This window comes from Aspergillus clavatus, genomic scaffold, assembly GCF_000002715.2.
Source record: "Aspergillus clavatus NRRL 1 1099423829791 genomic scaffold, whole genome shotgun sequence".
In the NCBI taxonomy this organism is placed as follows: domain Eukaryota; kingdom Fungi; phylum Ascomycota; class Eurotiomycetes; order Eurotiales; family Aspergillaceae; genus Aspergillus; species Aspergillus clavatus.
Window position 1 is genome coordinate 2,423,838 of NW_001517108.1, and position 26,357 is coordinate 2,450,194.

Here is a 26,357-nt window from a genome sequence, read left to right on the forward strand (position 1 = left end):
GGCCTGGATGCGTAATTCCGCTAGGGGAGAAGATGGCTTATCCAGTCGTTAGCTAGAGTTTTGAAGCCACACTCCAGATAGGCCAAGGAAAGTCAAAATGATGAATTGACACTCAAGGGGGAGGGAAAGATAATAATGCAATAATCTAGGGGATGCGTCTACTTTGGAGGATCCTTCTGACCACTATTTTGGATTTCTGCTCACATCTAGGTAGTGCGTTGTAAGAGCAGTCTCAGAAGACCCATGCAGTGTTTCCCAGGAGACATGGATGTTTCGCCATTGCTCTGGTGTGTTCAAATGGATTTCCACTTGTGATCGACGTTGGAGAGTCACGAAATCGTCAGATGAAATTGATTTTCTATTGAGTAGTCTGATCCGACAGGGTAGCGCGTGCTATCGACATCGAGAAGTGGTATCCGTTACGAGAATGTGCTTTGCTGATTCTCCAGATTTTGAATTTATTTTGATTTTAATTCAGACGTTAAACAGTAAGAGAATCCCATCATCACATTTAAACCTCCGCGATTTCTCTGAGACGACGGATGGTGGAGCGGGTGGCAGCGGCGGCGGGTGTCCTGTGATACAATCACATCTATTAGCACTCGTGTCACAGGGAGGATTATTGTCACAATCCCCCTATAGCGCTGGCACCATCCTGGCTTGTGCCCCTGGCTTGTGCCAGGAAAATTCATCGGCAGAGCGAGGGGATCCAGGTGCGAAAACTCGTGGTCGACTTACGAGACAGTGTAGGCACCACCGGCAACGGTCTTCTTGCAACCCTTGCACTCCCAGATACCAACAGCCTGGCGCTTGACGGTGTTCTTTCCGCAGAAGGTGCAGACGTAGCGGGCGTGCTGGGTAACTTCCATCTTCTTCACCTGCTTACGCAGGGAGGCACCGTATCTGTTCAAAGTCGCGTGTCAATCAACTACTCTTTCTCCTTCGTTGAAATCGATTTTTCCCCGCAAGTTTCATTTCGAAATTCGCTCGAGCAGAAACAGAACGTAGACGATTTCAGACCGATTTTGAGGCGAGAGAGCGTAGAGCATACCTGGTACCATATTTACCCGTGATACCGACCTCTAAACTTTCGGGTTAGTTTTTCATTCTTTCTGAAGCATCTCTGTATATTTCTCATTTAGAGAGCACTCACTCTTAGTGCGCTTGGTCATCTTGTCTCGTGTGCGGCTGTTGAGGTCGAAGATGGATTCAGTGCGGTAAGTCGAAATCGAGACTGCGGCTTTCTTTGAGAGAGCGGTTGTGGGTGGGCTCGCTTAGGGTTGGAACTCTTGGCGAGAGTCACGTGTTGTACCCATACTATACGACGATGATCCTTTAAGACTACAATAGCCAAGGGGGAGGATCAATAATGTAGTGTAATCAAACGATCAACAACAGTTTTTGATCATTTCAATGCCCTAAATGACTAAACTAGAGACGATTCGCAAAGACCTGATTTTTCAATATTTGTGGTGACTCAAATTGAAGTAAACCGTACCTTCGAAGTACTCTTGGCTTCGTAGTGTACGGCCCACGCAGAACTATTCAGATATTGATTCCTAGTCATGATAACACTGGAATCGAAACTTCAAGATGGGCTATATAATAATTAACAAATGATAGCACCGCTTTATCCCAAGCTACATGCATAAATCATGCCCATATTTACTTCGTATCGAGGAGACCAGCATCCTGACTCTTCTGATTCAAGTGTGCTGCTGAAGGATTTTGAAGGTGTGCATTCTTATCATCACATGGCCACTGATAAGCCCTTTCTGCTTGCGGCTAGCTCCAAGGACCCGAGGTATGACGATAAGAAACCATGTGTTTACTACTGCCCGGAGAGAGTCACATTGGAGCTTGCCATCACTGACATCTACCTTGTTTGATTGTGTTCCGGAATAGGCACACTAGTGCTATACCGAAGGGGCTTCATAAAAGTGATACTCCCTTCACCATAGTCATCAACGATCCTGAAGATCGGTATCTTTCTAAACATGGAATCTAACAAGGAGTTCGACTTGGTCCTTCTCGGCCCTACCGGTTACACCGGGAAGTTCTGCGCTGAGCACATTGTCAAGCATTGCCCTACGAATCTGAAATGGGCTCTAGCAGGGCGTTCCGTGCAAAAGATCGAGACTGCCGCAAAGGAGTTGAGAGCTATCAATCCCGATCGCACCGAACCAGGTATCAAAGGATAAACCCGCAGAAGGGCCATTGCTGATTTTCCTGTAGATATTGTGGTTGTCCAACTTAATCGAAAGGAGCTGGACCCTCTTATGCAGAGAACTAAAATTGTTATCAACTGTGTCGGTCCTTACCACCTATACAGCACTCCTGTTGTTGAGTCGTGCGCCAACAATGGCACTCATTACGTGGATGCGTAAGTCTGGAGACAGCCTCATTAGAAGAGATGGCGGTACACTAAGAAGCTTTTGATATAGTACTGGAGAAACACCTTGGGTAAAGCACATTATCGAGAAGTATCACGAAACCGCCAAGTCGAACGGAGCTGTTGTCAGTTTCTTCATCTAGCTAGTATCTGCACTTGAACTGACTCTGTCATAGATCATCCCGTCCGTTGGCATGGAAAGTGCCCCGGCGGATATTCTGGCTTGGTCTTTGGTCAAAAGAGTCCGTGGGGACCTCTCCAGTGATACGAAAGAAGTCATCAGTGCGATTGATGAGATAAAGTATGTTAATTGTTCAATCTGGAGAGTCCGAATTTCCCCTAATGAATGACTGCAGGAGCTCCGGACCAAGCGGTGGTACTCTCGACACGGTGCTCACAACACTCGACACACTGACATTCTCCGATATGCTGAAGTCGTTCGATCCTTATGCCTTGGCTGCCTCCAAACCGCCCAGGAATGTTCCGAGCGAGCCCCTCGTCGAGAAAGTTCTAGGGGTGAGATCCGTACGTGACCTGGGTACTCTCACCACTTCGCCTTCTGGCATCGCAGACATCACCATTGTACACCGCAGCAGTACCTTGATGCCAGAACTCTATGGACCTCGCTTCCACTTCCGACAATTTGTCCGGGTCAGAAATGCCCTTGTCGGCGCACTGTTCCATATTGGCTTCATGCTTGGGTTGGCTCTGCTTATTATTCCCCCAGTCCGCACTCTGGTGCGAAAATTCATATTTGCACCAGGTCAAGGGCCTCGCAAGGAGGACTCGACCCATGACCGTGTCGAGTACCGTGCTATAGCGACGGCTGATCAGAAGACCGCCACACCTCGCCGTGTCTTCGGCAAGCTGACTTATGAGGGCTCGATGTATGTCATGACAGGACTTCTGCTTGCTGAGGCCGCAATGGTCATCCTGGAAGACGCGGAGCAGGTAAAGAGGGTGTCCCGAGGTGGAATCGTCACGTCGGCTACCATGGGACAGGCTTTTGTTGATCGACTAGACAAAGTCGGCTGCCATATCGAAACACAGATTTTCGATAACTGATGCGACAACCGTGCATGATGCTCTGTTTTTTGCTTATTTTGATGATCCCTTTGTAACTTCCGTACTTTATCCATGTTTATGATCCATATGACAGCTTAATACCATCTTTCTACAAAAGCACCTGGTTGCACAAGCTTTCAGTCATTGGAGAGACGATATCAGCTACCTAATCAAATACATGGTCCCTCAAAGCAGGCCCCGGAACGCCTTCTGTCCTTATACAAAGACATGATAAACACACATACGTATTTTCGTATACAGCCTGTACACCGTGATCACGTACATCTCTTACAGTTTGAACATCCGAGGATCCGAAAAAACCACTTCCTCCAGCCACCAAGCGATCATCTCATTGACCTCCTTGGGCCTCTCCCAGAGAGCCCAATGAGACGTATCCACTTGCTGGAAGGTGAGATGCGGAATGGTCTTGGTCATGCCACTCCCCAGGTGGGCGGGAAGGGCGGCGTCCTTGAGCGCTTGGATGAAGAGCACTGGAGCCGTGATGCGGCGATGGAGAATGGCCAGTTCCTCTTCATAGTTGATTTCTCTCGTGCGATACCAGTTTACTGTAATTCTATTAGTTTTGCGCCGGTCTGTCGCGGGGATTCGTGCGGAAAGAGGGGATGGGCGAACATACAGGGACCACGCAGACCATTTCTGGAGAATTCTCGGGCATAGTATTCGAGTTCCTGTACTAGGTATCAGCAGCATGCTCAAACGCGTACCGAACCAATCACGAGAAATCAGCGTACCTCTTCACTCAGCAGCCTCGATGGGCGCACACGGAACATATTCTCTAATAGAACCCCCAGCCCTGCATCAAAGGCTACTTCGCCTGTGTCGGTACGCCCGCCATACAACGCGCAGAGAAACTTCTTGATGTCCTCTTCTGATTGGATTGCTTTCTCCAGCTCCCCGCTCTTAAACTGCAATTGATAGGTAAAATGCGGCGCAATTGTCGCCGCAAATTCCTCTAGTGGATAGTACTTCTTCGCTGGAGGAGCGTACGGTACGCAGACCGTGAAAAGATGAGTAACGAGATCTGGGTGCCAGAGTGCAACCCGGTATGCGAGTGCAGCGCCCCTGTGAGATTGGTGTGAGCCATAACTTAAAGTTTTGAGAGAATGTGACAGATCTGAGTCGGGAGATATACCAGTCATGTCCGCCGACGAGGATCTTGGATGCACCGAGCTGTAATGCTAGTTCCTTGATGTCATCGGCGCACTGCTTATGGGAATATAGTGCAATATCCTCAGGGGCATCCTATAACACCTAGTCAGTACTTCCGGAATGGGGAGTATCGTTGTTGTGCTCGAGAACATACCGTTCGTCCATATCCTAGACAATCTGGAGCAATGACTCGCAGTCCCATGTCGATTAACATGGGAATCTGATACCTCCATCCCAACGATAAGTCGGGGAAGCCATGGATCTATCATCTGTCAGTTAATCTCTTGGTTCGCTGGCACAGCCAAGAGGAAGAAGGCATACGAGGACAATGGTAGCTCTGTAGGTGCCTGATTCAGGCTCACTGTAGAGATATCCTATATATATCTAGTCAGTGATATCATACGGTGACTTTCAAGGGAGCCTCCAGCACAATATTCCATATGTAAGATGACCCGAGGTGAAGAAATCCCTCTGCATATCTGAATTTGTATCGAATTGGATAGAGCATTGATTGCATACCGTAGTTCTTCCCATTGACGTCCGCTGACCGATACTCGATCCGAGGATCGCCCAACACATCGATCTTATCAACAATCATACTTGCAGCACCGGTCCAGGACTTGTATCCGTATCTAAAATCTGAATATCGGAGTTCAGGTTACTGGAAAAGAATCATTCAGGATGAGTTTACCGACTTTTCCCTGCTATTTAAACACAAATATATGGATCCTCGCCAGCTGTCTTGTCACGTGAATCCGAAGCTGTTGAAAAGTATTGGCTCGGGGAAGAATAACAAGGCTACAAATAAGGCTGGAGAGAATATTCAAGTTACGAGGTAATGTAGGAGCTTAGGTAGTGAATCGCTGGTATCATTCTAGTTCTTTCGAGGAGGAGACTCCTCAGTCGTGTGCATCAAAGCGGGTGAACACCGCTAGATTCCAAGCTTTTGCCGCCAGAATGCCTCGGTTGTTCTCAAGGCAAGCTTGGTTTCCCCCCAAATTCGCCGATGCTGCATGAACGAGCCACAACATCTGGAGAGATCGATAGATGGCGGGAAATAGAGTACAGATAATTAAATTGATCGAAGATTGATGTACGGAATTAATAGATTACCGTATCTTCGTTGTCCTCAACCACTTCTCCCCCATCATCATCAGGTGCCCGATGTACATCTGAATCGTTATGACTGACTGATACAGGTGTAGTATCAGGTGGAGCAGTCTCCGTACCTCCGTCATGGTTTGTTTCAACATCCGCCTTGTCTGAGCTTCCTTGAGTTGTGTCTTTGGGCTGCTCCGTGATATCCGCGTCGGGCAGCGGGGCCTGGTCTTGCGATTCTGATTCTCTCCGTTCGGCCCCATCATCTTCCTTCTTAGGCTCTCCTTCATCTCCGGGTGGATAGCGTGCTTCAAACTCAGTGCGTTCTCGAGAGATTGTTGCTTCTGTTTCTTCAATCTGGTTGCGTATTACATCCTCGTCTTCGGGGCGCAGTTCCCACGGTTTGTAGTACTAAAAAGAGCAGCAATAAGTATAAGCGTGATAGGGCTGTACAAGACCAAGAAGGCCCAAACATACTAATACTGGCTCTGATTTCGTCTTCAAGAAATGTGCCATTGCCAACAAATTCGAGTGGCGGGTTCGCAACTATCACAGTTAGCAACCAGGGCGCAACCTGTAGCTCCGTAGAGGGAGACACTCACCGATTCCTCTTCATAGTATCTCTGTTGTTTCTTCCGGATGGCTGCTCGCTCCTCCCTCTTCTTCTTCTTCAGCTCGCCGTACTCTTCCTCCTGGAGCTTCAATTTGTCCTGCTGTTTTCGCTCAATATCTGCGCGTCGTCTCTGAGCCGTTGTACTGGGGGTTTGGGAGAGCGTTCCCAGTAGTGCGCCGAATAATCGCTGTCCACGCTTACGTTCCTCATCGCGTCCTTTAACTTGTCGACTCTCCCTGCGAGGTGGTCTCTGTTCTACGGGATCGGGAGACGATGTTCGGCGAGCTGTAGTCGAGTCGCCCTCCTCGTCTTGAGTGCTGAGTCGGCGACGCTTGGTATCTGGATCAGTACCCGCAATAGAGGAATTCCTTCGCTTGGGACGGGTCTCCGGTGATACGTCCAAGTGGTCCTGTTCAGGCACTGCAACCGCAGATGCGAGTGTTCTAAGTGATAAGCAGAGGCATAGTTAGTATGAGAACGTTCGGAGAAAGAGTTGAAGAAGAAGCCTTACTCTTCTGCCATATCTTAAGTCTGGGGGTCCTGACGCGATCTCAAAAACTTCGTTGCGGAAACAATGAAGCCGAAACTTCAAGCGATCTTGAATTCCAATAATAAGAGAAGAAAGCTGCGCTCACGGCAATCTAGTATTTCCCACTAAATCTCCCCCAAGCCAGAGATCAACAAGATTGCAGAGCACACTCTAATCGTTGCGATATCAACGGCGGGACTCCAGCGCACGGACCAACCGCCAGATCTGTTCCGTGGAATCTTCTCTCTTCTCTTCCTTCCAGCGCCTTCGATTCTTTCATCTCAATATTGATAATCCATCACTCCGTGCTCATCTACTATCTTCTGCCCGTTTTTACAGAACTTGTTCTTCTCCCTTCAAATATCTCTAAATCAGTGGCGTTACATAACAACTCGTCGCCAAAGCCTACTACCAGCCTTGATTCAAAACCGAGTCTACATAGCAGATCTAAGCAGCCATGTCTCGCCATCACCCAGATCTCGTCATGTGCCGCAAGCAACCCGGTATCTCCATCGGTCGTCTCTGTGACAAGTGCGACGGCAAATGCCCCGTGTGCGATTCCTACGTGCGTCCTACCACTCTTGTCCGGATCTGCGACGAGTGCTCCTTCGGCAACTACCAGAATAAGTGCGTCGTGTGTGGCGGTGAAGGAATCAGCGATGCATTCTATTGTTTCGAGTGTACGCGACTAGAGAAGGATCGAGACGGCTGTCCGAAGATTATCAATCTGGGAAGTTCGAGGACGGATCTATTTTACCAGAAGAAAAGTTTTCGAAATCAATGATGATGCGTTTGCGGGGCTCTTGGGCCTTGTACGGGCCTGGTATTTACGTACGCTCTGTGGGTGAGGCGCCTGCTATTCTATACAGTCATTGTCGGCATATGTCTCGCGCCCTCTGCTCACGAAATTGGTTCGGGGCTTATTCGAGAGAAATAATGGTGATGGACGCGTCAAGTCAAAGCTATCTGAGGCTATCTAAGCATGAAGGAGATGCTACTGGGGATGTGCTTCAACCACGTTTACCTGCCAGGCCGCTTAGGTCTGGCAAATCCTCGTCTCATCCCGTCGTTCTGCTGGGGCTGAACCTCCTCTTGCAGTCTATCACCCGAAATTTCATCCGGGGAGGATGCTTCAATCTGCATATCACACTGTTAGAAGACCCAACAATCAATAACGAGGCTGCCGTACGAATCATACCTTCTTGGAAATCTTGAGCCCGTGTTCATCGGCAACAGTAAGGGCATACATGCGCGAGCTTGCGTACATCATTCGCTCTCTGATCGATGAGCCTGACGGGCAGGTATAGATGAAGAACACGGTTTCGGACTCGGGATAGTGGTAGAAAGTGTACCGAGGCGAGGACGGATGGATATGATCCTGGACAGAGTGTGCATCGATGCCGGATTTTGCTGTGGCGAGTGTGAAAGTCTCGGACGCAGTGTCAATAGCCTGTATTTAGATGGACCCATCATCGTCAGCAATGCCAAAACTCCAAATGAAATACCCTCCCATTTGTATCTCTCAAAGACCATACCAATTGCACCAGCCCACCCTCCTGCAGTTCAGCCAGAGCAGTCTTCGCTTCGTCGTGGACATTCATCCGTATACGCGACTGCACGCCCGAGCCAAACCCACCGCGGGGAAACGAGCCCCCGATCCCAATATCCCGCCCGGGCGTCCCACTCCTCGCCTCCTCCTCCGCCCTCCGCACAGCATCCAGCTCCCGCTCCTTCTCCCCCATCAGATCCTCCCGCCGGAACCCACCCTTGCCGCCGGACCCTTTCTTCTCGGCGTCGCGCTCGCGCCAGGCATCCTCGCTGGTCACCTCCTCCTCCTCCGTCGCGAAGATCGTCGACGCGAACTTCTCGCTGCCTAGCTCGCGGACCAGCGTGGCGCGGGTGGAGGCGAAGAGCGTCTTCGCGCGCACGGGGGCATTGGAGGGGATGTATGTCAGGGCGCTGAGGGTCGAGGAGCCCGATTCCGGACGGCGGAAGAGCAGGTAGAGAGGGGTTTTGGGCTGCAGGACGGACGAGAGCTGTGGGAGGGAAGGGTAGAAGGCGTTCGGGGTGGAGAAGCGGATGGGCGAGAGAGGGGTCAGGCTCTCTGCGGTGATGGTCACGGGGAGGCAGAAGATGGAGGAGTCCGAGGCGAAGGTCGAGAAGGCATCGTGCAGCTCCTGGGAGACTGTTTGTTATGGGTTGGGGGTTAGCTTTTGGGCTCTTGGGTTGTTTGTCCTGTGGTGTTGTATGCATGTATGCATTGTATGTATGCATTGTATGTATGTATGTATGTATGTTCGTGGTGCGGCGGGGGTCGAGAACCGCGTGTCAGGAGGGAGGCCGCGTACCTGCGATTCCGGACTGCATGTTGAGCAGATGCAGAAGCGGTGTTGGTCTTTTTATGGAATGTGTGATCTGTCAAGCGATTTGAAGATGTTCTCGCTTCCCAGTCAGGAGTGTTTACACAAGGCAGAAGCGGTGTAGTCGGAGATGTTGTTTAGCGGGGTATCCCAATTGCCCAAAGGAGCTAGAGTGAGGGTGTTTGCAGGTGGTCTGTTCACCGGACGATACTGCTGCTCAGTACTTTCATCAACTGCATCTAAACGATTATTTGGTTTGTTTTATTCAAAAGTTTTTGATTCTATTTAGAACTGTCAAGGAAATTGGTATACTTAGACGACAAGACCGAAGATGGAAAGAAAAAGAAAAAGAGATGTTATATACAAGCCAACCGGGCTATGAGCCTCCCCATCAACACAGCCCAGCAGTGCCATCATCGTTCCAAAAAAACATGAACCCAAGGATAACCTGAAAAAGAAATGCAGTGAGATCGCAATGCAATCGAAAACGCCACCATGCTCATGGTATCAAATGCCTTCGAAAACACGCAGCGGCCGTTTCACTTCCCTCGCTTAAATAGAGACAGACCGCATTTATTCTTCAAAAGAGCCACCGACAAAAGCCCAGTTGGACGCTTCAAGCTTGCCGCGCACGTACTCATATACAGTGAAGGTAACGGCCTGACCAGGAGCAACTCTCATCACACGAGGGGTGATACCCTTGTAGAAAGCGCGCGCACCTTCCTGCTTGAACATGTCCTTGGCAATCACCATGATACGGCTGATGGCTGACTGGCCGGGCTCGGCGCGGGTCTTCTGCAGTCTGGTCTTGATGGTGTCGATGGGAGCGTTCGAGAAGGGACCGACAGCACCGGAGATCAAGCCGATGAGGGTTGTCTGGTACGAGGGGAGCTGCGAGTTGCTGTATTCAGGCTGGCTTCTCTGGAGGAAAGCCTTGAGCTCGGTGTATGCGGTGAAGTTGGCGGCCTGGTTGGTACCCTGGCGAAGAGCGGTCAGGGAGACACCACGGTAGAGGGTGCTGAATCCCTCCTCCCGGATGACGGTGAACAGGGCGTGGGGCGCGCTCCGGTACTTGGGGGTCTCGAGAGGGTCCGCCAGACTGTGATGCTGTGCTTGCAGGCGAATCTTGACGACTTCCATGGGGTTGACCACGGCCACGGCTTCAGTCACACCAGCAGAAAGACCGGCTGATCGAACAACTTCTGTTAGCTTGAATTCTTCAAAACGAGTCACCTACCGAGGCTGGTTCGTAACGTACCGAGGAAAGTAGCCTTGCTCGAAACGGCACCAGTCTCCTTATCCGCGAGCATCTCCTTGTACCACTCGTACGAGGTGAACCGGATAGCCATCTTGGGAATTATACCGCCCAGGACGGCACCAAGACCCTTGTACAGACCCAGAGCGGTCTCCTTCTTCACGATCTCAACACCGGTGGCAACGAATCCACGGGGTTTTACCTGTCGGAGCCAAAGCTTGTCAGTCCGGTGCGCGCTTCAATGGTAGTCTCAGTCACACTTACACCGGGAGCTCTGGCCCGTCGCGACAGCTGCATTCTGACTTTGATGGTATCTAGAGGATGGCAGACAAGAGCCTCCATCATACCGGCACCACCGCCAGCTGTGTCCCCTTTTAGCATATTGTTGCCAACCAAATTCGTCCCCGCAGAGAGAGAGAGAGAGAGAGAGAGAGAGAGAGCTCTGTCTTACCGATCAGGTTTACGGCGGCGGAGGCAGGCTTCTTGCCATTGCCTCCCTGCACATTCTTTGCGGACATGATGGAAGTGATTGGGGCTCGTTCAATTCAATCAATATGCAGTTCTTGATCTTTCTGCCAGGCAACCTCCAGCGTCCTTCTATGACGATAGCGCAAGGAGAGGTGTTCCGCCGCGGGATATTTTACCGTGGTCAAGCGGGAGAGGAATGAGATGGAGAAAGAGGAGGAGAAAGGAGAAGAGAGACAGGTAAAAAGAGAGAGGAAAGAGAGGAGTGTGACTCAATTGACGCCCGATATAGAAGATATTGGAAAAAAAGAAGCGACGATATCGGATCTTCACAAGGTGCGCAAGAAATAATCCGGGGAGTTACGGAAGTATATGGCCCTCGGCACAAATCAGAGCTGGTATTTAAACGACTGGAGTGAGAACCTGGGTCGTCTTTTGGGGTCAGCCCGCTTATAGAAATAAAGCCTTCAGATTCTCGGGAATGGGGAACCGCAGCCAGTCTCGGGATCAGTGGCGGCTTTTGTCGTGGCTTGCGTTTCTTCGTCCTGCGCAGGGTGGCCGTGGGGAAAGTCAAGCTATGACGGGGAAGCGGAGGAAGCTATTCTGGACGAGCGGAAGAGGTGCCGCCTGGTGGGAAGGGTAGCCGAACAGCTCCAGATCGTAATTCTCGGTAGGAAATAGGAATGCTAGAGTAGAGACGTCTTAATTGAAGTCCTAAAGCGACGCTGTTGACTTAAATATCTACGAGAATCTGGTCGTCGTGGATGGACACTGCATCGCGGGGGAAGCTTCCTGGGGTATCTTCATTATTATTGTTTGAAGCATCATCCCGAGGCTTCGGCAGCATGGAGTATGGAGTATGGACAGTCCAGCTACGGGAGACTGGAGTCTTCTTGGGAAATGGATTCTTGGAACCTTCCTCATCACAATGAACCTATTTAACCGACTCCAACATACTACGAAGTCGTATCTACTGGTCATTTGTCTGGGGCAAAAAAACATGACTGCATCAACCACCCAATAATAAATATCCAATGACAACTACGAAGCCAACGCTTCACATGCTCAGAACCGATATCCTCCAGCATCATCGTCATCGCGCATGATCTTGGACTGTCGCAAGCTCATAGCTCGTGATTGTTGATCTTCTATCAACTTAGCCTCGATCAGTCTGCTTCATCTACTGTAAAGCGCAGACTGAGCTGCCTGCCTCTGCGGAATCTTCCGGGCCAAGACCAAGACCACCAGTTGGTGGGAACCGAGGCTTTTGCCCGATTGGGACGAGGGGCGAGGCCGAATGTATTGCTTGACTTGTGCGATGGGAGTAGTTGCTCAGTGCATCTGACTTGGATCTGTTGTTACTGTGTCGGGTCAAGTAACGGGTTGTTGGAGTCATACTACTTATAGCGAGCATAATATATCGAGTTCACACTTCTTATATTCATCGCGTTGGTCCTCACTGCGACTTGGGAAGGACAGACGGATGTCCAAGGGCCGCTTTAGACTATTTCCCACGATACTACGTACATCCTTTATCCACGACTCCCACGCCCATTGGCTTCTTTTTCTACGATCACCTCTCGCCTTTATGCCCCATGTATGACTACGGAGTATGGTTTTCGCAGCTGGGATACCATACGTAGTAGCCCCCTATTATGACTTACCTGGATACATAAGTAGAGCTAGTAGTAGTGAGCCACAATTTGGACGAATAGATGCGAGGTCTTCATGTGACAGACTTGCGATCCATCTAAGCATACGATCACGAGGCTGCTGGTCTTAGTTTCCAGTTTCAGCCCTCCTGAGTTCTGATGGTCAGTACAGAGTAGAATAGAAGGTTACCATCACAGAGTGAGCATCCAAGGGGTGTGGAACTAAACTATGGATATTGCACAAAGGCGCATTCGCAGAGAACAAATATCCGAGAGAAAGCCGAAGTGACAGAAGCTCCTGGACTGTGGACTCAGGATTGTCTCCAATAGTCCAATAATCTCCATCGATCTCCACAATGAAGAATGAGGATTGAGGAGGAAGTTCTTGTGCTCCGTACTTTGCTCCAGAGTCGATGTATGGGAAAAGAACCAAAGTGACAGTGACACTTGACATTCTAACTCTGACCCTTGAAGAAAAATGTGAAGTCTATCTACAATATATATTCGACATGGTAGAAGCGACGGCGAGCTTACCCCACAGAATGTTATCATCGGATTTGATCCGATCTCCGTGTCGTTCTTCTCCCCGGACTCGGCACGCCAACAGAGCAAGTCATCGGTGAAGAAGATGCGGAGTTGGAAGGTGAACATATCTCTGCCTCACCTAGAGCCAAAAAAAAAAAAAAACATTTCCGGAGGGAACAATCCACTTACTGAATTCCCCGATGAAACAAAAGGGTAGCCGAAAATGAGCTTTTGGCGCAGTATTGGTCCCTCAGCTCAAGCACGGAGCCCGACACGCAGCTGCAAAAGCATCATAACCTTCCTCTTGCATCAATGGTTGCTCATCGGGATCGGGGTCGCATGTGTTCTGGCATACTACTTCCCCAATGTAGCCAAACATGGCGGCGTGATTAGATCTGAGTATAGCATCCTCTACGGCGCGATGGCGATTATCTTCCTCACGTCGGGACTGAGCATCCCGCGCCAGAAACTGTTCATGCATCTCCTCAACTGGCGCCTTCACTGCCTTGTCCAGGTTTTTTCTTTCATCTTCGTCCCTGCACTGGTCCTAGCGGTTGTCCATATCATCCTGGTTGGGGATCCGCAGGGTCATATCGACCGTGCCCTGCTGGCGGGGTACATCTTCACCGCGTGTATCCCGACGACCATCGCTTCGAATGTCGTGATGACTCGGTCGGCTGGCGGCGACGATGCGGCGGCCTTGGTGGAGGTAGTGATTGCGAATTTCCTGGGCCCGTTTATTACGGCCGCCTGGACGGTCACCTTGCTTCCTGGCACAGCGGAATTCGACCCCTGGAGACAGGCGAGCGGAGATCTGAGCGAAATGTACAAGGGCGTCTTCAAACAGCTCGGGCTGAGTGCGCTGCTGCCGCTGGTTTTGGGGCAGCTGGTCCGCTGGGCCTGGCCTGAAAGGACGGAGCATTTGATGCAGAAGTATCGAATTTCCAAGCTTGGATCCGCGTGCTTGCTACTGATGGTTTGGTGAGTCTTCCTGCTCGATCCACTCGCCTGATTGCGACAAAGATCTATCTCGGAAACTAAACCGTCTTCCAGGATGACATTCTCTTCCTGCTTCGCAACAGGGGCGCTCCAGGCCCTTTCCGTACAAAGTATCCTGTTCGTGGTCTTCTTCAACATCGCGTTGTACATCACCCTCACTGCAGTATGTTTCTGCCTCTCACGCCCTCCGAAGATATTGTCAGTCAACCGGTTCGGACTGCAGTATGTATTCAAGCGTATCTCTCCAGAGGAAACGATCGCAGTCTGCTTCTGCGGCCCCGCGAAGAGCACCGCTCTCGGGATTCCCTTGCTATATGCCATGTGGGCCCCGGTGGACCTATACACCAAGGCCAGAACATCAGTGCCTGTGCTGCTGTATACGACTGAGCAGATCTGTATCGCGCACTTCTTTGTGCATGCGCTGCGAAGGTGGCATAAGAAAATAGACCATAAACGAGACCTCGAGAGTATAGATAATAGAGGCACACTGCCTGAGATGGCTGCTAGTTCAGCTGCTGGGGAGTCATTGGACCACAAGAACATAAGTTCATGTGCAGACCAGTCGAGCTATGTTAGATAATCCAATAACGAAAAAAGAGATATCCTGTTTCCTCTGGACGTTGAAACAGTTCCATGTCCAATGATGTGCTACCACAAACTCCCATCTATCATGCGGAGGTTGTTGAAATACAATTTACAGATCGAAGAATTCTTATATAACAGCTTGACCAGCAATTGGGTCCATAATAGGAGACAGATCAAGGAAACTCGAAGATCCATGCTTGGGGGAAATGCGTTTGACGAGCAGAAAATGTTCAACGGAAGAGAAAAAAGCGGACAAAAGAGAGGAAGAGGCTCATCATATATAGCTCACCTTCACTCCCATCCCAACGGTTCCCTTTATCTTCTGCCATCCCGAGTCTGTAATTCTCCGAAGCCTCTCCCGGACGTTCTGCCTACTCAGCGCCATGATCAGACCGAGTATGAACAGTAGCGTGCGAGCAAGTGACAAAGGATTGCCGGCAACCGTCTTGGAGAAGTATTGCACGACGTTACGCAGGACTTTGGTCAACGCTCGATTTGACCTGGCCGGTTTGCCTGTCTTTTTGACATTTTTTGATGAAGCAGGTGGTGAGAAGGCAGTCCTTCCTGTGGAGGAACTAGGCTTGCCACCAGAAGATTTTTCGGGAGATTTCCCCCCTTTGCCTTTAGCGGCGCCATTGGGACGGTTCTTCTCGATGCCATAATCGACCTCGCTATTACTGCGCCGGTGAGCCTTTTGCTCCAAGCGCTCTGCCTCGGCAGCTTCTTCCGCTCGCCGACGCTCTTCCTCCCGCATTTGTCTCTCCAGCTCGGCGTCTTTTTCCCGTTGCAGCGCCGCTGCGCGCAATTCGCCTTGTTCCTTTTCTTCCTTGAGCCCCTCCAAGGTCTGCAGAAACATGTCCTTTCTTTCCTCATCAAGAACTTCGCTCATATTGACGAACTCCCTGGCATAATCCCATTCATCGTTCCGAGGAAGGACATGGAGCGTAAATAGCTCAATGATTCTGACGCGCGTGGCCAGATCGTTCGGAGTATTAGTGCCGTCGTTCCGTCTGGCACGCGAACGCTGAGATGGCGAGTTCTGTAGGTGCTCTGCGATATCTAGGTTTGGTTGGCCATATGACGACAGATAGGTTTCGAGTCGTTGCTGGTTGAGGGCCTGGGAGGCGCAGTGGCTCAATAATAGGGTGCCTCTGAACCGTATCTGGTCAGTCCTCAATGCTAATTGTAACGACAGACTGCATCTTTGACTCACAGATTATAGACGACCTCCGCATCGACCAACCCCTCCATCCCTCGGTATCCAGTCTGAGCCACAGTCTCCCAAATCTGCCCATCGCGCACCTGAGACGAGATGGATTTCCATTCTTTCTGGCCGAATTGCTTTTTCCCCTCCTCGGGGCCCAAGTCAATGATGGAACTCAGAAGGGTGATGTATAAATTCCATATTTTGATTCGCCAGGTATGCTGAGCCGAAGCAATCGGTGGTGTCGAATCATCGCCATTGACATACCGCTCGTCATTCGTCCGCTGCACACTGATGGCAGGCTGAAGAGCTGCGAAAGCCTCTGGTAACCGTCGCGTCAGAAAAAGCTCCCGAGCCTTCTTGTATGTCTTGGAACAGAACTTCGATGGAGAAAGGGACGGGGTGGAGGATGCGAGTTGCGACTGCGAAGTCGACATGTAACCATCGTCGGCCATTGTTCACCGCCAGCGGAGGATGCGATCAGGTGGTAGAAGACAAAAGGTGGGGATTAGGAAGGTATCAATGCTCAGAGAAGATCAACAATGGCATAAGGAGCGCACAAGAAGATAAATGAGACTCGAAATGGGAGCTGTTGCAAGGTTGCATGCAGGATGGCGGTGGTTGATTCGATTGTCGCTGGACTCCGAAGGCCAAAAGTTGGGGTTCAACTGCGCTACGACTTTCCCTCGGCTCGGCCACTGGGGTCTGTACTCTGTAGCTGATGTCACGGGATGGCGCGCCCGCATTTCATCGGCAGCTGGTGATGGATCTTATCGACGTATCTAACTCTCAACTCTAACCTCACTTATCCCCTAAACTGAAGTGCAACTGGACCAATCTTCAATCTTATGGGCTGATAGAGCTCTCCTTTGTTGCTGAATCTAAAAGAATTGACTGTACAAGTCACTTTTTCATGATGAAACCTGCAGATCATAAGGTGTCACTGCTTATCCATCAACAGTGCAGTAGTCCTTGCATGACCGTACCTTTACATTTTAGCTCCAATCAACACCCAGATCCAGTTCAATCAATTAGCGTTCCTTTCCATCTAATTCTACATCTCATCCTATCTCCTTTCTCATCCCGCTGAGCTTAGTCTCAGCCTATTTGAATCGAGCCTAGAACAGTGCAAAACAACTAACATAGCAAGATGGATGTAACAGCGCAGTCATTTGCTTACCATCTTCCCCGCATCTTAGATGAGCTGGCGACCTGCTGCTTCGTATCCATGGACTTTGAGTTCTCCGGAATTGCGACTGCTTCTTCAGCACCGAGCAGCGGATCGCAGACCTTGCAGGAACGATATGAAGAAGTCAAGAGATCGGCGGAGAAGTACCAGATCTTGCAGGTTGGATTGACAATCTGTCACGAGGATACTGGAAAAGGTCAGATTGGAGAGCCTGCAATCTTGTTTACAGCGCATTAATTCTCATAATCGGCAGCTACGTATACACTGAAACCATACAACATATGCCTGAGTCCAATTATCGACAAAAGATTGGAGCTGGAGAGGGATTGGATGATGCAGAGCGGTGGTATGTCATCATGTCATTCGAAAGTGTCCTCCGAACTTGATTCCACAGCTAAATCGCCACCATAGCTGTTGAATTCCTACTGGAGAACAAATTTAGTATGGACGCCGTCTTCAAAAACGGCGTCTGTTATCTGTCGCGAGAAGAGGAGGAACTAGCGATGGCCAAAGCCATCGAAAGACGCGATCGAGTTGCAACGCACACCTTGATCGACGTCAAAGAAACCGAGCTTGAATCACTGGCCTTTCTCCAGGCGGCCCGGCGTCTCGTAGATGACTGGCTTGCAATAAGGACTGTAAGGTGGCACGTCTTGAGATCATTTGACAAAAGGTAATCTCTTACTTAGACACGCGACAGCTACCTCAATATCCCACCTCCCACTCGCATCGGTCATCTTCAATCCTCCAAATCGTTGCCATCGACCCTGAACAGGTTCCAGAAGAGGCTTGTTCATCAGTTGATAGAGGTGGAATACCCATCGTTGGTGACGATCAGCAACCCTGGCTTTATCCAGATCATTGATTACGATGAAGAGCGAGAAAGATCTCTTCGAGAGCAAAGACTGAACAGAGTACAGGAAAGGATCTGGAAGCAGACAGGCTTCAGATGGATAGCGGAGGCCCTTGCCGGAGGAGATCTGTCCAACCTTGATACCAGTTTCTTCATTGGTATTATGTCGAACTCCGCTGCTGTGAAGCCTATATACTCGCTCCGAGAGTTCTCTGAGAAGCTCAGAGAGCGGCTGCAGGAACATCGACCCGTGCTAGGTCATAACATTTTCTCCGATCTTATATACTTCTACCGCTGCTTCTTTGGACCTCTTCCGGATAAGGTAGAAGATTTCCAATCAACGATGCACGAACTATTTCCTGTCCTCATGGATACGAAATACATGGCGACACATAACTGCGGTTCGATCAACCCTAGGTCATCGTTGCCAGAAATCAATGATAGCTTGTCGAAGAGAGCAACTCCAAAGATCGGTGGGCATGATCCCGCCCGATGATCTGCTCTATTGGTGCTAATTGCAATCCAGAAATCCACTCGCAGTATTCAAAGTACAATACTCGGAAAATCGAACACGAAGCTGGCTACGATAGCTTGCTCTCCGCTCAGATCTTCATCAGGTTATCTGCCCAGCTCCGTGATGGAAGAGAGTCACCTCCAGAATCCTCATCCTTCGCAGACCTTCCACACCAGGTATCCCCTGAGCGGGTCGCCGAATGGACGGAAACCGAGGATCGACTGAATAATACCAGACAAAATACTCTAGTTGCAGACTCACAAAGACACCATCGCGGCCAGGGCCGACATGACTTACCCCAAGCGCCTAAACCAAATGCCTTTGGGACAAGATTTGATTTGCTCGAGATCGAAGAGATCATTGACAGCATCGACAGTGACATACCCACCGATGACCGTAAGTTATCATTGGCACCCAGCGACTCTGCCGAACTCATGCGTAAAGCGAACTCTGGTGAATTAATCCCCCGCCTTGGAGCCAAGTTCTGGAAAGTCTACGGTAATAAGTTGCGAGTTTTTGGCACGTTGGAGAGAGTGTGCATTATAGGAGCATCGTAAGACAACCTCGTGGCCAGTCCTGCCACAAGACGGACGACTTTCTCCATCAGAGGTGGATTCCATGTGATCAATAACTACACAAATCCATGCGCAGGATGATTTGAGTCTAAAGTAACTACGATACCAACACAAGTAGTGTGGCAGAATGTATGCAGCGTCTATCTAACAGTACACCTTGATATAACGAAGGTACCGCTAGCGAAAATAGCCGCCTGGTCAGTCTGAGCACCGCTAAATGATCGACTGGTTGTAGTGCAACAGAACGCAGTGATGATAAGGAAAAGGTGCTGTGAAGAGAAAAGAAAAGAAAAGAAGAGGAAAAGAAGTTGCGCTGCATTTATTAAAGAAGGGAAAAAAAGTATCGGGTCACCTGACCCTCTAGCCTCTTCTGGATTAGTGCCGTTCCGCGGCGGACAGGTGACCGCCAACTTTTCTTGACAATTATCGGCGTTAGACTTGTTGACGAGGCCAGGGACCCAGTCAGTTGCGCTGTCAAAGATGTCTTCAGCACCCAATGGCGCCAGGCGCATAGCGTCTGTATTGAGTATGTGATGCAGCATAGGCTGGCCATTCTGATATTGATTCATGGGCTGACATTTCTCTCAGGGCCTTCGATAGTCGACTCCGGAGTGTGCAGAAGCTGTCGCCGCAATTATGCCTCAGCTGCCACGCCCATCTCAACCTCAGAAATTGCTTCACCTTCGTCCTCTCCCTTCCCCGTCGTCAAACCCACACACATCATCAAGGCCGGCGTGGTCCTCTCCCGCCCGCCCCAGATCACCCGCGACCTCACATCGTTCGAGAAGGCGTACTTCTTCTACCAGAAACGGCTGAACGAGCGATTGGCGCTCCCTTTCACGAAATACTTCTACTTCAAGCGGGGCACTCCTGCCGACGAGGACTGGAAGCGTAAGATCCGGGAGCGTGAGACACCCGCCCGCGATATCGGCAAGTACAACGCGTACTCGAAGGAAGCATGGAACGACGAATTGCTTGTCGGTGCGGTCGAGTCCGAGCCCGAACATCAAGTTGAGATGCTCGTGCAGGACGCCGAGGCTACTGTCAATGCCACCTCTCAAGACACCAGCAAAAAGGAGGAGATCCCTCGGCCGTTCTCTCGGGCAACGGAGGCGGACCAGAAGAACGACCAGAAGAGCCTCAACCGGGCGCTGCAGAGGACCCTCTATCTTCTTGTTCAGACCAAGGAGGGATTCTGGAAGCTTCCCAGCTCGTCGATAGAGACGGGAGAGACTCTTCGTCTGGTGAGTGTGCTGCAAGATCGCGATTTGTGATGGTCGTGTAGGTTACTAACTTCTATGATCTATCATAGGCTGCTGAGCGTACCCTCGCCCAATCCGCCGGTGTAAACATGAACACCTGGATGGTGGGCTACCACCCCGTCGGCCACCATATGTACAACTTCCGATACCCTAAGACCGACGCTACGGGCCACGAACTTCTGGGCGAGAAGACCTTCTTCATGAAGAGCCGTATCATGGCGGGACAGGCAGACCTGGCTGCCAACTCTCAGAACCTGCAAGATTTCAAGTGGCTGGCCAAGGACGAGATTGCGAAATTCGTCCTGCCTCAATACTACAGCAACATCAAGAACATGTTGGCGGAGCGGTAAAGAGCAGGTGCCTGGGTGTGAGATGTGTATCAATAGAGCTGTTGCGAACTTGCGCGGAGTTGTTCCATTCCGGCGAGGCGGGCCTTTTTTCCCTCTAAAGACGGGTCACAGAATTGCATATACTGATATAGTATGATATGTACAACTAGCTTTTCTTTTTCTTTTTCAAATATCTTCGCAATTGAATCTCTTGAGTTTTCATGGAGTTTCATAAGAGTAACCAACCTAAACGCCATGCCGAACCATCTATCCCAAGCCAGTACCCAAAAAAGTCCAACGAATGCATAAGATCCATGTCAAGCGCGTCAATCATTTCAAGTTGAACTTCTGTCCCTGCACCACAGGCTGATCCTTAGCCGACTTGCCAGCCAGATTCTTCCCACACATCGGACACGCTAGAACCATCAGCAGCCATCACCTCAAACCACCCTTCCCACCCCCAAAGAACAGGAGAACTCACCATTCTTCTGATACGCACACCGCTGACAATACTTCCGCCCCTGCTCGGTCTTGGTCTTGCACATCTCACATGCCGACGAGTACGCCGCGTACGGGTTCTTGGCCTTGGAGCTGAGCAGTTTACTCTAATCCTTCGTCAACCATCATCCAGACAAACGTGACCAAACCATAACAAATAAAATAGAGAGAAAAAAAAACACATACCTTTCCCACCCCCGTATTCCCCAGCGTCGGCTTTTTCGAGCCCGCGCCTGCTCCGCCACCGCCTACGCTCGTCGCGGGCGACCCATAGTACATCTCGCTTTTGCGCTTGACGCCCGGCGTGGCCAGTTCGGTGGACTTGAGTTTCTTCTGACATTTGGAGCAGACCATCTTCGTTTGCGTGGATGCGGGTCTTTATAAGGGAGAGTGTGTATTGTATGTACGGAGTAGATAGTGAGGACGGGGAATGATGATATTGGATAGTTTGGACTGGGTTGGGTTCATTGGGGGTTGATGTCAGTTGGACTTTTGGCCCACGCCACGCGCGTATAATGCACCCTGCGTGGTTGGTCTGTGCAGAGTGCCGGAGCCAGGGTTGGAGATATACAAGGAGATGTGAGGAGAGAATGAGCTTGGGAGTACGGAGTCGATTGGAATTGTTGATTTATTTAGAGTATGAATTATCTATTGTTGCTATTATTTGCAGGGGATATTGCCGTATCATCACGCTGAAGATTGTAGAGTTAGGAACATCCCGAGTCCAACCCAACACAACACATGGTATCATCGAATTACGTATAAAGAGTTCCGCTTGGAAAAAACAACAAAACAAAGAATGTCAACAACATCGAGCGGACTATTTAATCTAGCATCTTGCTCATGCATGTTGGTGGTGCGGATGCACAGGCGCAAAGCTATTGGTCGCCGCGTCGCGTCCATTGTGAAACCCGGCTGCAGAAAATTGCCCGTGGCCACCTACGGGGCTCGAGTACCCGGAGTTTGTCGGCGGCTGAGTTCCTGGAGGAGGGTAGGGCTGGTACGAGGGCATTGGCGGTTGGGTTTGGTACGCGCCTTGAGCAGGCTCCTGTGAATAGAACTGGCAGGCCTTGCACCACTGCGTGCAGCAGAAGAGGATCCCGGAGTATATGCCGACTATGCAGATGAAGCTGACGACCGCGCTTGCGAGATTAAGGTACAGGGGCGGGGAATGGTATTCCATGCTATACATGATCGTTACGATCATTGACTCGAGGGATTGGACGAAAAGGAAGAAGCTTCCCAGGGCGAGGGCGTTGGAGCCAGACTAGGGAGCAAACTGTCAGAGGAGAAAACGTGACGCCACCACAAGACACAAAGTCGGTGCTTACCTTGCTGCTGAATCTGGACTTTGCAATGATGAACATGGTCCACGCAAGGACCTCCAGAGACATGATCCAAGAGAGGATGATGCGCGCTTCGCTCACTTGATTGTACCTCATGTAGAACTCCCGACTGAGGCGGCTGTACAGGCTATTTTGCTTCACAATCATGGTAACGTACATGCCCCAGTTGGCTATCAGGACGATTCCCAACCCCCCCAGCAAGATCCAGTGGACGATCAAGACAGGGTGAAACCGCTTGCCACCGTTTGCGATCCGATCGAGGTATGCCTGAATAATGCGGTAGAAGACGTAGAAGAGGAGCCAGAAGCCGATCATCCAGAAAGCGGTTTGGAGCAGGGACATGACGACATAACTTCGCTTTACCGTGACTTCGCAAAGGTGGAAGAACATCTGAGGAATCAAAAGCATCTCCCAGCTGAGACTATGTTAGCGGGGGATTATCTTCCTCTTCCATCTTGTTTTTGGTGCGCTTGGCGACTAGCTCTTCAAACGTACAGGATATAAATCACGATAGACGTAACAAGAGCCTGCTTGGGAAGCCACTGAGGCAGCGCTCTAGGCTGTCTGATGGCAAAAGTTCCCACAAAGAAGCAAAGCAGCGCGGCGAAGGTGAGGAATTCGAAGACGAGCTGCGCGATGTAATACGACCTGCTTTCATACACGCCGTCCACCGAGAGGGTGATATCCTCGTTCCACAGTGAACCGCCGGACCATCCAGACGAGTGTCGGAGTCTGCGTGGTTCCAACATGTTGTAAGCTCGAACAAATAGTCTTGTGTCAGGATCAGAATATGCGCTGACGCTTAACTGGTGTGTCTGTGACGACCGTAGAACAACAGAACAACAGTAGTACTGAAAACTTCACAGAAGCAACACGGCGAAACTGACTCATTTTGAAGGGTTCAATAAAATGCCAAGCTAGAAAAGTACCCTTTTTTTTCGTGGCGTGCAAGCGTGTCTCATGTGGACAAGCTGAATAGTTGCCCAGGAGGCTCAGACTCACAGATACGAAGTGCCAGGGCGCAGCACACAGGTGATTGGGCGGAAACAGAAGGGCGGAGGGATAGCCGACGCTTGGGCTGGGTCTACTTCTAGTGAATGAGCCTAATGATCTTGGGTTGCTTTTGGTTGAGCTTTGGAGGGTAAACTAGAGAGTCACTAGCACTATACGGAGCAGACTCACTACTTAGTCTAGCAACTAACCTGTTGGGAGTGATCTAGACTATCAATATTTCCTTGATCGAAAATTCTGGCAGTTGATAGTTCGTGTCCCACTCATGCACAAACTGCCACTCCCACTTCTCTTCATCATCCGAGGTCACCACGACTAGCAATGGGCCCTGGAATTCCCCTTGGTACGGGAACGGCCGCGGAGGAGATACAGGTCCAGTGGATGTTCGGTGTCGGAGAGCGGGTTGCAAGAGAGCAACCCAGCGATGTTTTTTGAATAGCGGTGCAATCACAGAGCGAAGCTTGAATAGACTTTTCATATCCATCTTCGAGTTTGCGCCCTCGTTCCAGATTCTGTAGTACGCTTGCAATCGGTTCTCGGCATCCGCGTAGGTATACAGCGAGAACCACATCCCAAGAGCCCTGGAACGGCGGATTGGGCACACGAGCCATTCCGCTTGAAGGCCCTCTGTTGTGATGATACCGGAAACGCTGTTCTGCCCATCATAGGCGGGATATGGCTTTTCATTGGGCGTGCCAGCCGTCGGAGGCAGGAGATTCGGGCGTGCTGGCGCCCAGCTCAATCCTTGAGACTTGATCCGCGGGGCGCTGGACACGAGAAATCCTGTTGCTACCGGCTGTCCCACTGTCGCCTTCCAGAAACCTTCAGCCGTCTTGACGATCTTGTTTGAGCCACAGACAAGGCTCCAGATCATGGTCACATCTCGGTCCTTGGTGGCATGTCTGTGGTTGAGGAGGCAAGTGGCCTGCTCTTTCGTGACAACTTCCTCCGGGACGAACTGGGCATCCTCAGGATGTGTAGGGGTGTAGTATTGAATAGCTAGGCATGGCGATATGAGGGAGAGGTCGCTCTGTAGTACAACGCTGGAGATGACGTCTTTCAGCGATATAATCCGATTATCTTTGCATAAGAGATGGAGCCTCACGCGCCCTCGCAAGCCTTCCAAAAGCGTCCATGCACGGACGTTCCAGTCGCATACGACTAGCGTAGCTAAGATGGCTTCTTGCGCCTGCAGAGTCAGTGGATGGATGTCAATCTCCATAATGTCTCGATCAACAAGCAAAGTGACTTTGCTATTGGAGAAATTATCGTTTATCTGACCAAGCGCCTCGGTCCGGAGCTCGCTGTCGGTTGGGACACAGGGTGAATCCATCCAGTAGGACGTGCAGCCAAGGGTTCGAGCCAATTCAGTGTACCTCCTGTGGAGGCAGATGTTGAACCCAGTCTCAGGTCGCCCTCCTTGCCCGTGACTCCAGACGTGAGACACTGCCATCGTTTCACTGGTCACAGGACGATATCGAATCAGTTTATCATCAGTCTTCTCCGGACAGACTGCTCTCGCTCCTGTTATGTCTTTATACGACTGCTCATCCCAGGTCAAGAAGCTGCAAGTAGGCCCAGGACACTTGACATCGTGAGCAGATTGGATCTGGACGCCCTCGGACTCAAATCTCTGACAGTTGCCAGGCGCTTTGCCATCGCAGACCCTCTGCCTTCCTTGTCCACCAACAAGGTTGCAACGGGCCGCACGGCCACCAAAGTGAATCTCGAATGTCTTGAAAAATTTCCTAAAATCCTGAGTGACCGAGCTGAGATCGGAGCGAAGCAGCTCAAACGCCCATTTGCACATATAGCTCGGTCTTGAGCGCTCAACAACTGCACGCCCCGGCATCGCCAAGGGAGTCAGTCTCGATATGAGATAATTATGTCGTTCAAACTGGTAGCCAATTCTCAACACTCTTGCGCAGTCGTAACCGAACTGTAGCATCACGGTCTGCTGCCACGCCGCCCAGAGAAATGCCTGCACGACGAACCAAGCTTGTGCAGCAGCTTCAGTGGTCGAGCTGCGGTATAACTCTGTTACAGCGTCCAGAAGTCTGACAATGGTATCTGAATAGTCGGAGGTAAGCGCGAATGCAATACTTTGATCCATTGTCAAGTACAAAGCAATGCGAATAACACTCGTGCTTGGTCTCGAAAGCACTCGGAGACTTGCCCACTTGTACCCATCTTGGGGCTCCTCGGATTGCGCCTCATCGGTGGAAGACGTACACAGATATTGAGCCGGCCACGGATTGATTAAACGGGCCTGACCGTTCTTGCTCTCATAGTCGAATTGCAGCTCTGGGGGGTACGAGGGGAGACGGGCTAGGAAGGCGCATGTCTTATCTACAATCTCATCCCTGCTCAGTTTCTTCTTGTGGACCTGAAAGCAGCAGGTCACCAGCGTTGAAAACGCAGCGTCTAGCCGCTCGAGGTGTGAATCCAGATCCGCCTTCTCGGGGTCCAGGAGATCGTATGCCTCCTGACACCACTGTGCGATGCGGGCATTTGTCTTCGTCATGCTTATCTTCTCGTAGTTTCCCGCTTCCCCGGTCTCCCCAAAGTCCATGAACCTCATTTCGATAGGGAGGAGCCCGGACTTGTTCTCAGCTGGCTTGTAGGTAACATCATCGAGAATAGCTGCGACCTGGGCCTTGCTCAGGGTCCAGGAACGTTGTATAGATGATTCTATCATTGTGTATTTTGGACAGCTTTCTGTTTTTTTTTCTTCTCTTTCTTTTCTTTCTCTTTTCTGGACTAGGAGCATATGGATCGGATACAATGGACAGGACCGAATAGAATCTGTAGTAAACAACACAAGTCAGCATCGATAACAGAAGTCAAAAGTTTATATAGGTTAACAGA

General features: G+C 50.5%; 14 protein-coding genes across 14 annotated transcripts, besides 9 other annotated features; 5 read left to right on the plus strand and 9 right to left on the minus strand.

Annotated features, from left to right (window-relative positions):
• Positions 1-511: 511 nt before the first annotated feature.
• Positions 512-1,172, minus strand: ACLA_075820 (60S ribosomal protein eL43; the record flags this gene model as incomplete). Its single annotated transcript, XM_001275967.1, has 4 exons — positions 512-575; positions 739-903; positions 1,052-1,082; positions 1,154-1,172. 4 exons carry the CDS (start codon positions 1,170-1,172, stop codon positions 512-514), a joined length of 279 nt encoding a protein of 92 aa, XP_001275968.1.
• Positions 655-679: a microsatellite.
• Positions 1,173-1,997: 825 nt separating the features above from the next.
• ACLA_075830 (uncharacterized protein) lies at positions 1,998-3,457 on the plus strand (the record flags this gene model as incomplete). Its single annotated transcript, XM_001275968.1, has 5 exons — positions 1,998-2,187; positions 2,236-2,383; positions 2,445-2,517; positions 2,569-2,693; positions 2,749-3,457. The coding sequence occupies 5 exons, from the start codon at positions 1,998-2,000 to the stop codon at positions 3,455-3,457; spliced, it is 1,245 nt and encodes a 414-aa protein (XP_001275969.1).
• A 288-nt stretch (positions 3,458-3,745) lies between these two features.
• On the minus strand, positions 3,746-5,225 carry ACLA_075840 (alpha/beta fold hydrolase; the record flags this gene model as incomplete). Its single annotated transcript, XM_001275969.1, has 7 exons — positions 3,746-4,023; positions 4,095-4,146; positions 4,210-4,540; positions 4,611-4,720; positions 4,782-4,889; positions 4,949-5,001; positions 5,147-5,225. 7 exons carry the CDS (start codon positions 5,223-5,225, stop codon positions 3,746-3,748), a joined length of 1,011 nt encoding a protein of 336 aa, XP_001275970.1.
• A 503-nt stretch (positions 5,226-5,728) lies between these two features.
• ACLA_075850 (pinin/SDK/memA domain protein) lies at positions 5,729-6,860 on the minus strand (the record flags this gene model as incomplete). The annotated part of the gene is made up of 4 exons (XM_001275970.1): positions 5,729-6,136; positions 6,203-6,271; positions 6,328-6,781; positions 6,850-6,860. 4 exons carry the CDS (start codon positions 6,858-6,860, stop codon positions 5,729-5,731), a joined length of 942 nt encoding a protein of 313 aa, XP_001275971.1.
• A 464-nt stretch (positions 6,861-7,324) lies between these two features.
• On the plus strand, positions 7,325-7,651 carry ACLA_075860 (PHF5 family protein; the record flags this gene model as incomplete). Its single annotated transcript, XM_001275971.1, has 1 exon — positions 7,325-7,651. The coding sequence occupies one exon, from the start codon at positions 7,325-7,327 to the stop codon at positions 7,649-7,651; it is 327 nt and encodes a 108-aa protein (XP_001275972.1).
• Positions 7,652-7,887: 236 nt separating this feature from the next.
• Positions 7,888-9,234, minus strand: ACLA_075870 (twinfilin; the record flags this gene model as incomplete). The annotated part of the gene is made up of 4 exons (XM_001275972.1): positions 7,888-8,016; positions 8,066-8,317; positions 8,403-9,052; positions 9,216-9,234. 4 exons carry the CDS (start codon positions 9,232-9,234, stop codon positions 7,888-7,890), a joined length of 1,050 nt encoding a protein of 349 aa, XP_001275973.1.
• Positions 9,111-9,154: a microsatellite.
• Positions 9,112-9,163: a microsatellite.
• Positions 9,112-9,164: a microsatellite.
• Positions 9,119-9,162: a microsatellite.
• Positions 9,235-9,800: 566 nt separating the features above from the next.
• On the minus strand, positions 9,801-11,000 carry ACLA_075880 (putative succinate:fumarate antiporter (Acr1); the record flags this gene model as incomplete). Its single annotated transcript, XM_001275973.1, has 4 exons — positions 9,801-10,414; positions 10,486-10,684; positions 10,747-10,844; positions 10,934-11,000. The coding sequence occupies 4 exons, from the start codon at positions 10,998-11,000 to the stop codon at positions 9,801-9,803; spliced, it is 978 nt and encodes a 325-aa protein (XP_001275974.1).
• Positions 10,891-10,921: a microsatellite.
• Positions 10,891-10,922: a microsatellite.
• Positions 11,001-13,545: 2,545 nt separating the features above from the next.
• Positions 13,546-14,703, plus strand: ACLA_075890 (uncharacterized protein; the record flags this gene model as incomplete). Its single annotated transcript, XM_001275974.1, has 2 exons — positions 13,546-14,105; positions 14,178-14,703. The coding sequence occupies 2 exons, from the start codon at positions 13,546-13,548 to the stop codon at positions 14,701-14,703; spliced, it is 1,086 nt and encodes a 361-aa protein (XP_001275975.1).
• A 279-nt stretch (positions 14,704-14,982) lies between these two features.
• On the minus strand, positions 14,983-16,367 carry pex26 (the record flags this gene model as incomplete). The annotated part of the gene is made up of 2 exons (XM_001275975.1): positions 14,983-15,859; positions 15,922-16,367. The coding sequence occupies 2 exons, from the start codon at positions 16,365-16,367 to the stop codon at positions 14,983-14,985; spliced, it is 1,323 nt and encodes a 440-aa protein (XP_001275976.1).
• Positions 16,368-17,062: 695 nt separating this feature from the next.
• Positions 17,063-19,025, plus strand: ACLA_075910 (CAF1 family ribonuclease; the record flags this gene model as incomplete). Its single annotated transcript, XM_001275976.1, has 5 exons — positions 17,063-17,297; positions 17,355-17,447; positions 17,513-17,739; positions 17,791-18,427; positions 18,481-19,025. The coding sequence occupies 5 exons, from the start codon at positions 17,063-17,065 to the stop codon at positions 19,023-19,025; spliced, it is 1,737 nt and encodes a 578-aa protein (XP_001275977.1).
• Positions 19,026-19,316: 291 nt separating this feature from the next.
• Positions 19,317-19,350: a microsatellite.
• A 173-nt stretch (positions 19,351-19,523) lies between these two features.
• On the plus strand, positions 19,524-20,655 carry ACLA_075920 (mitochondrial 54S ribosomal protein mL46; the record flags this gene model as incomplete). The annotated part of the gene is made up of 3 exons (XM_001275977.1): positions 19,524-19,569; positions 19,632-20,287; positions 20,356-20,655. The coding sequence occupies 3 exons, from the start codon at positions 19,524-19,526 to the stop codon at positions 20,653-20,655; spliced, it is 1,002 nt and encodes a 333-aa protein (XP_001275978.1).
• A 309-nt stretch (positions 20,656-20,964) lies between these two features.
• ACLA_075930 (cysteine-rich PDZ-binding protein) lies at positions 20,965-21,486 on the minus strand (the record flags this gene model as incomplete). The annotated part of the gene is made up of 3 exons (XM_001275978.1): positions 20,965-21,050; positions 21,116-21,239; positions 21,319-21,486. The coding sequence occupies 3 exons, from the start codon at positions 21,484-21,486 to the stop codon at positions 20,965-20,967; spliced, it is 378 nt and encodes a 125-aa protein (XP_001275979.1).
• A 487-nt stretch (positions 21,487-21,973) lies between these two features.
• Positions 21,974-23,227, minus strand: ACLA_075940 (uncharacterized protein; the record flags this gene model as incomplete). Its single annotated transcript, XM_001275979.1, has 3 exons — positions 21,974-22,399; positions 22,464-22,899; positions 22,974-23,227. The coding sequence occupies 3 exons, from the start codon at positions 23,225-23,227 to the stop codon at positions 21,974-21,976; spliced, it is 1,116 nt and encodes a 371-aa protein (XP_001275980.1).
• A 467-nt stretch (positions 23,228-23,694) lies between these two features.
• On the minus strand, positions 23,695-26,187 carry ACLA_075950 (HET domain protein; the record flags this gene model as incomplete). Its single annotated transcript, XM_001275980.1, has 1 exon — positions 23,695-26,187. The coding sequence occupies one exon, from the start codon at positions 26,185-26,187 to the stop codon at positions 23,695-23,697; it is 2,493 nt and encodes an 830-aa protein (XP_001275981.1).
• Positions 26,188-26,210: 23 nt separating this feature from the next.
• Positions 26,211-26,246: a microsatellite.
• Positions 26,247-26,357: the final 111 nt, after the last annotated feature.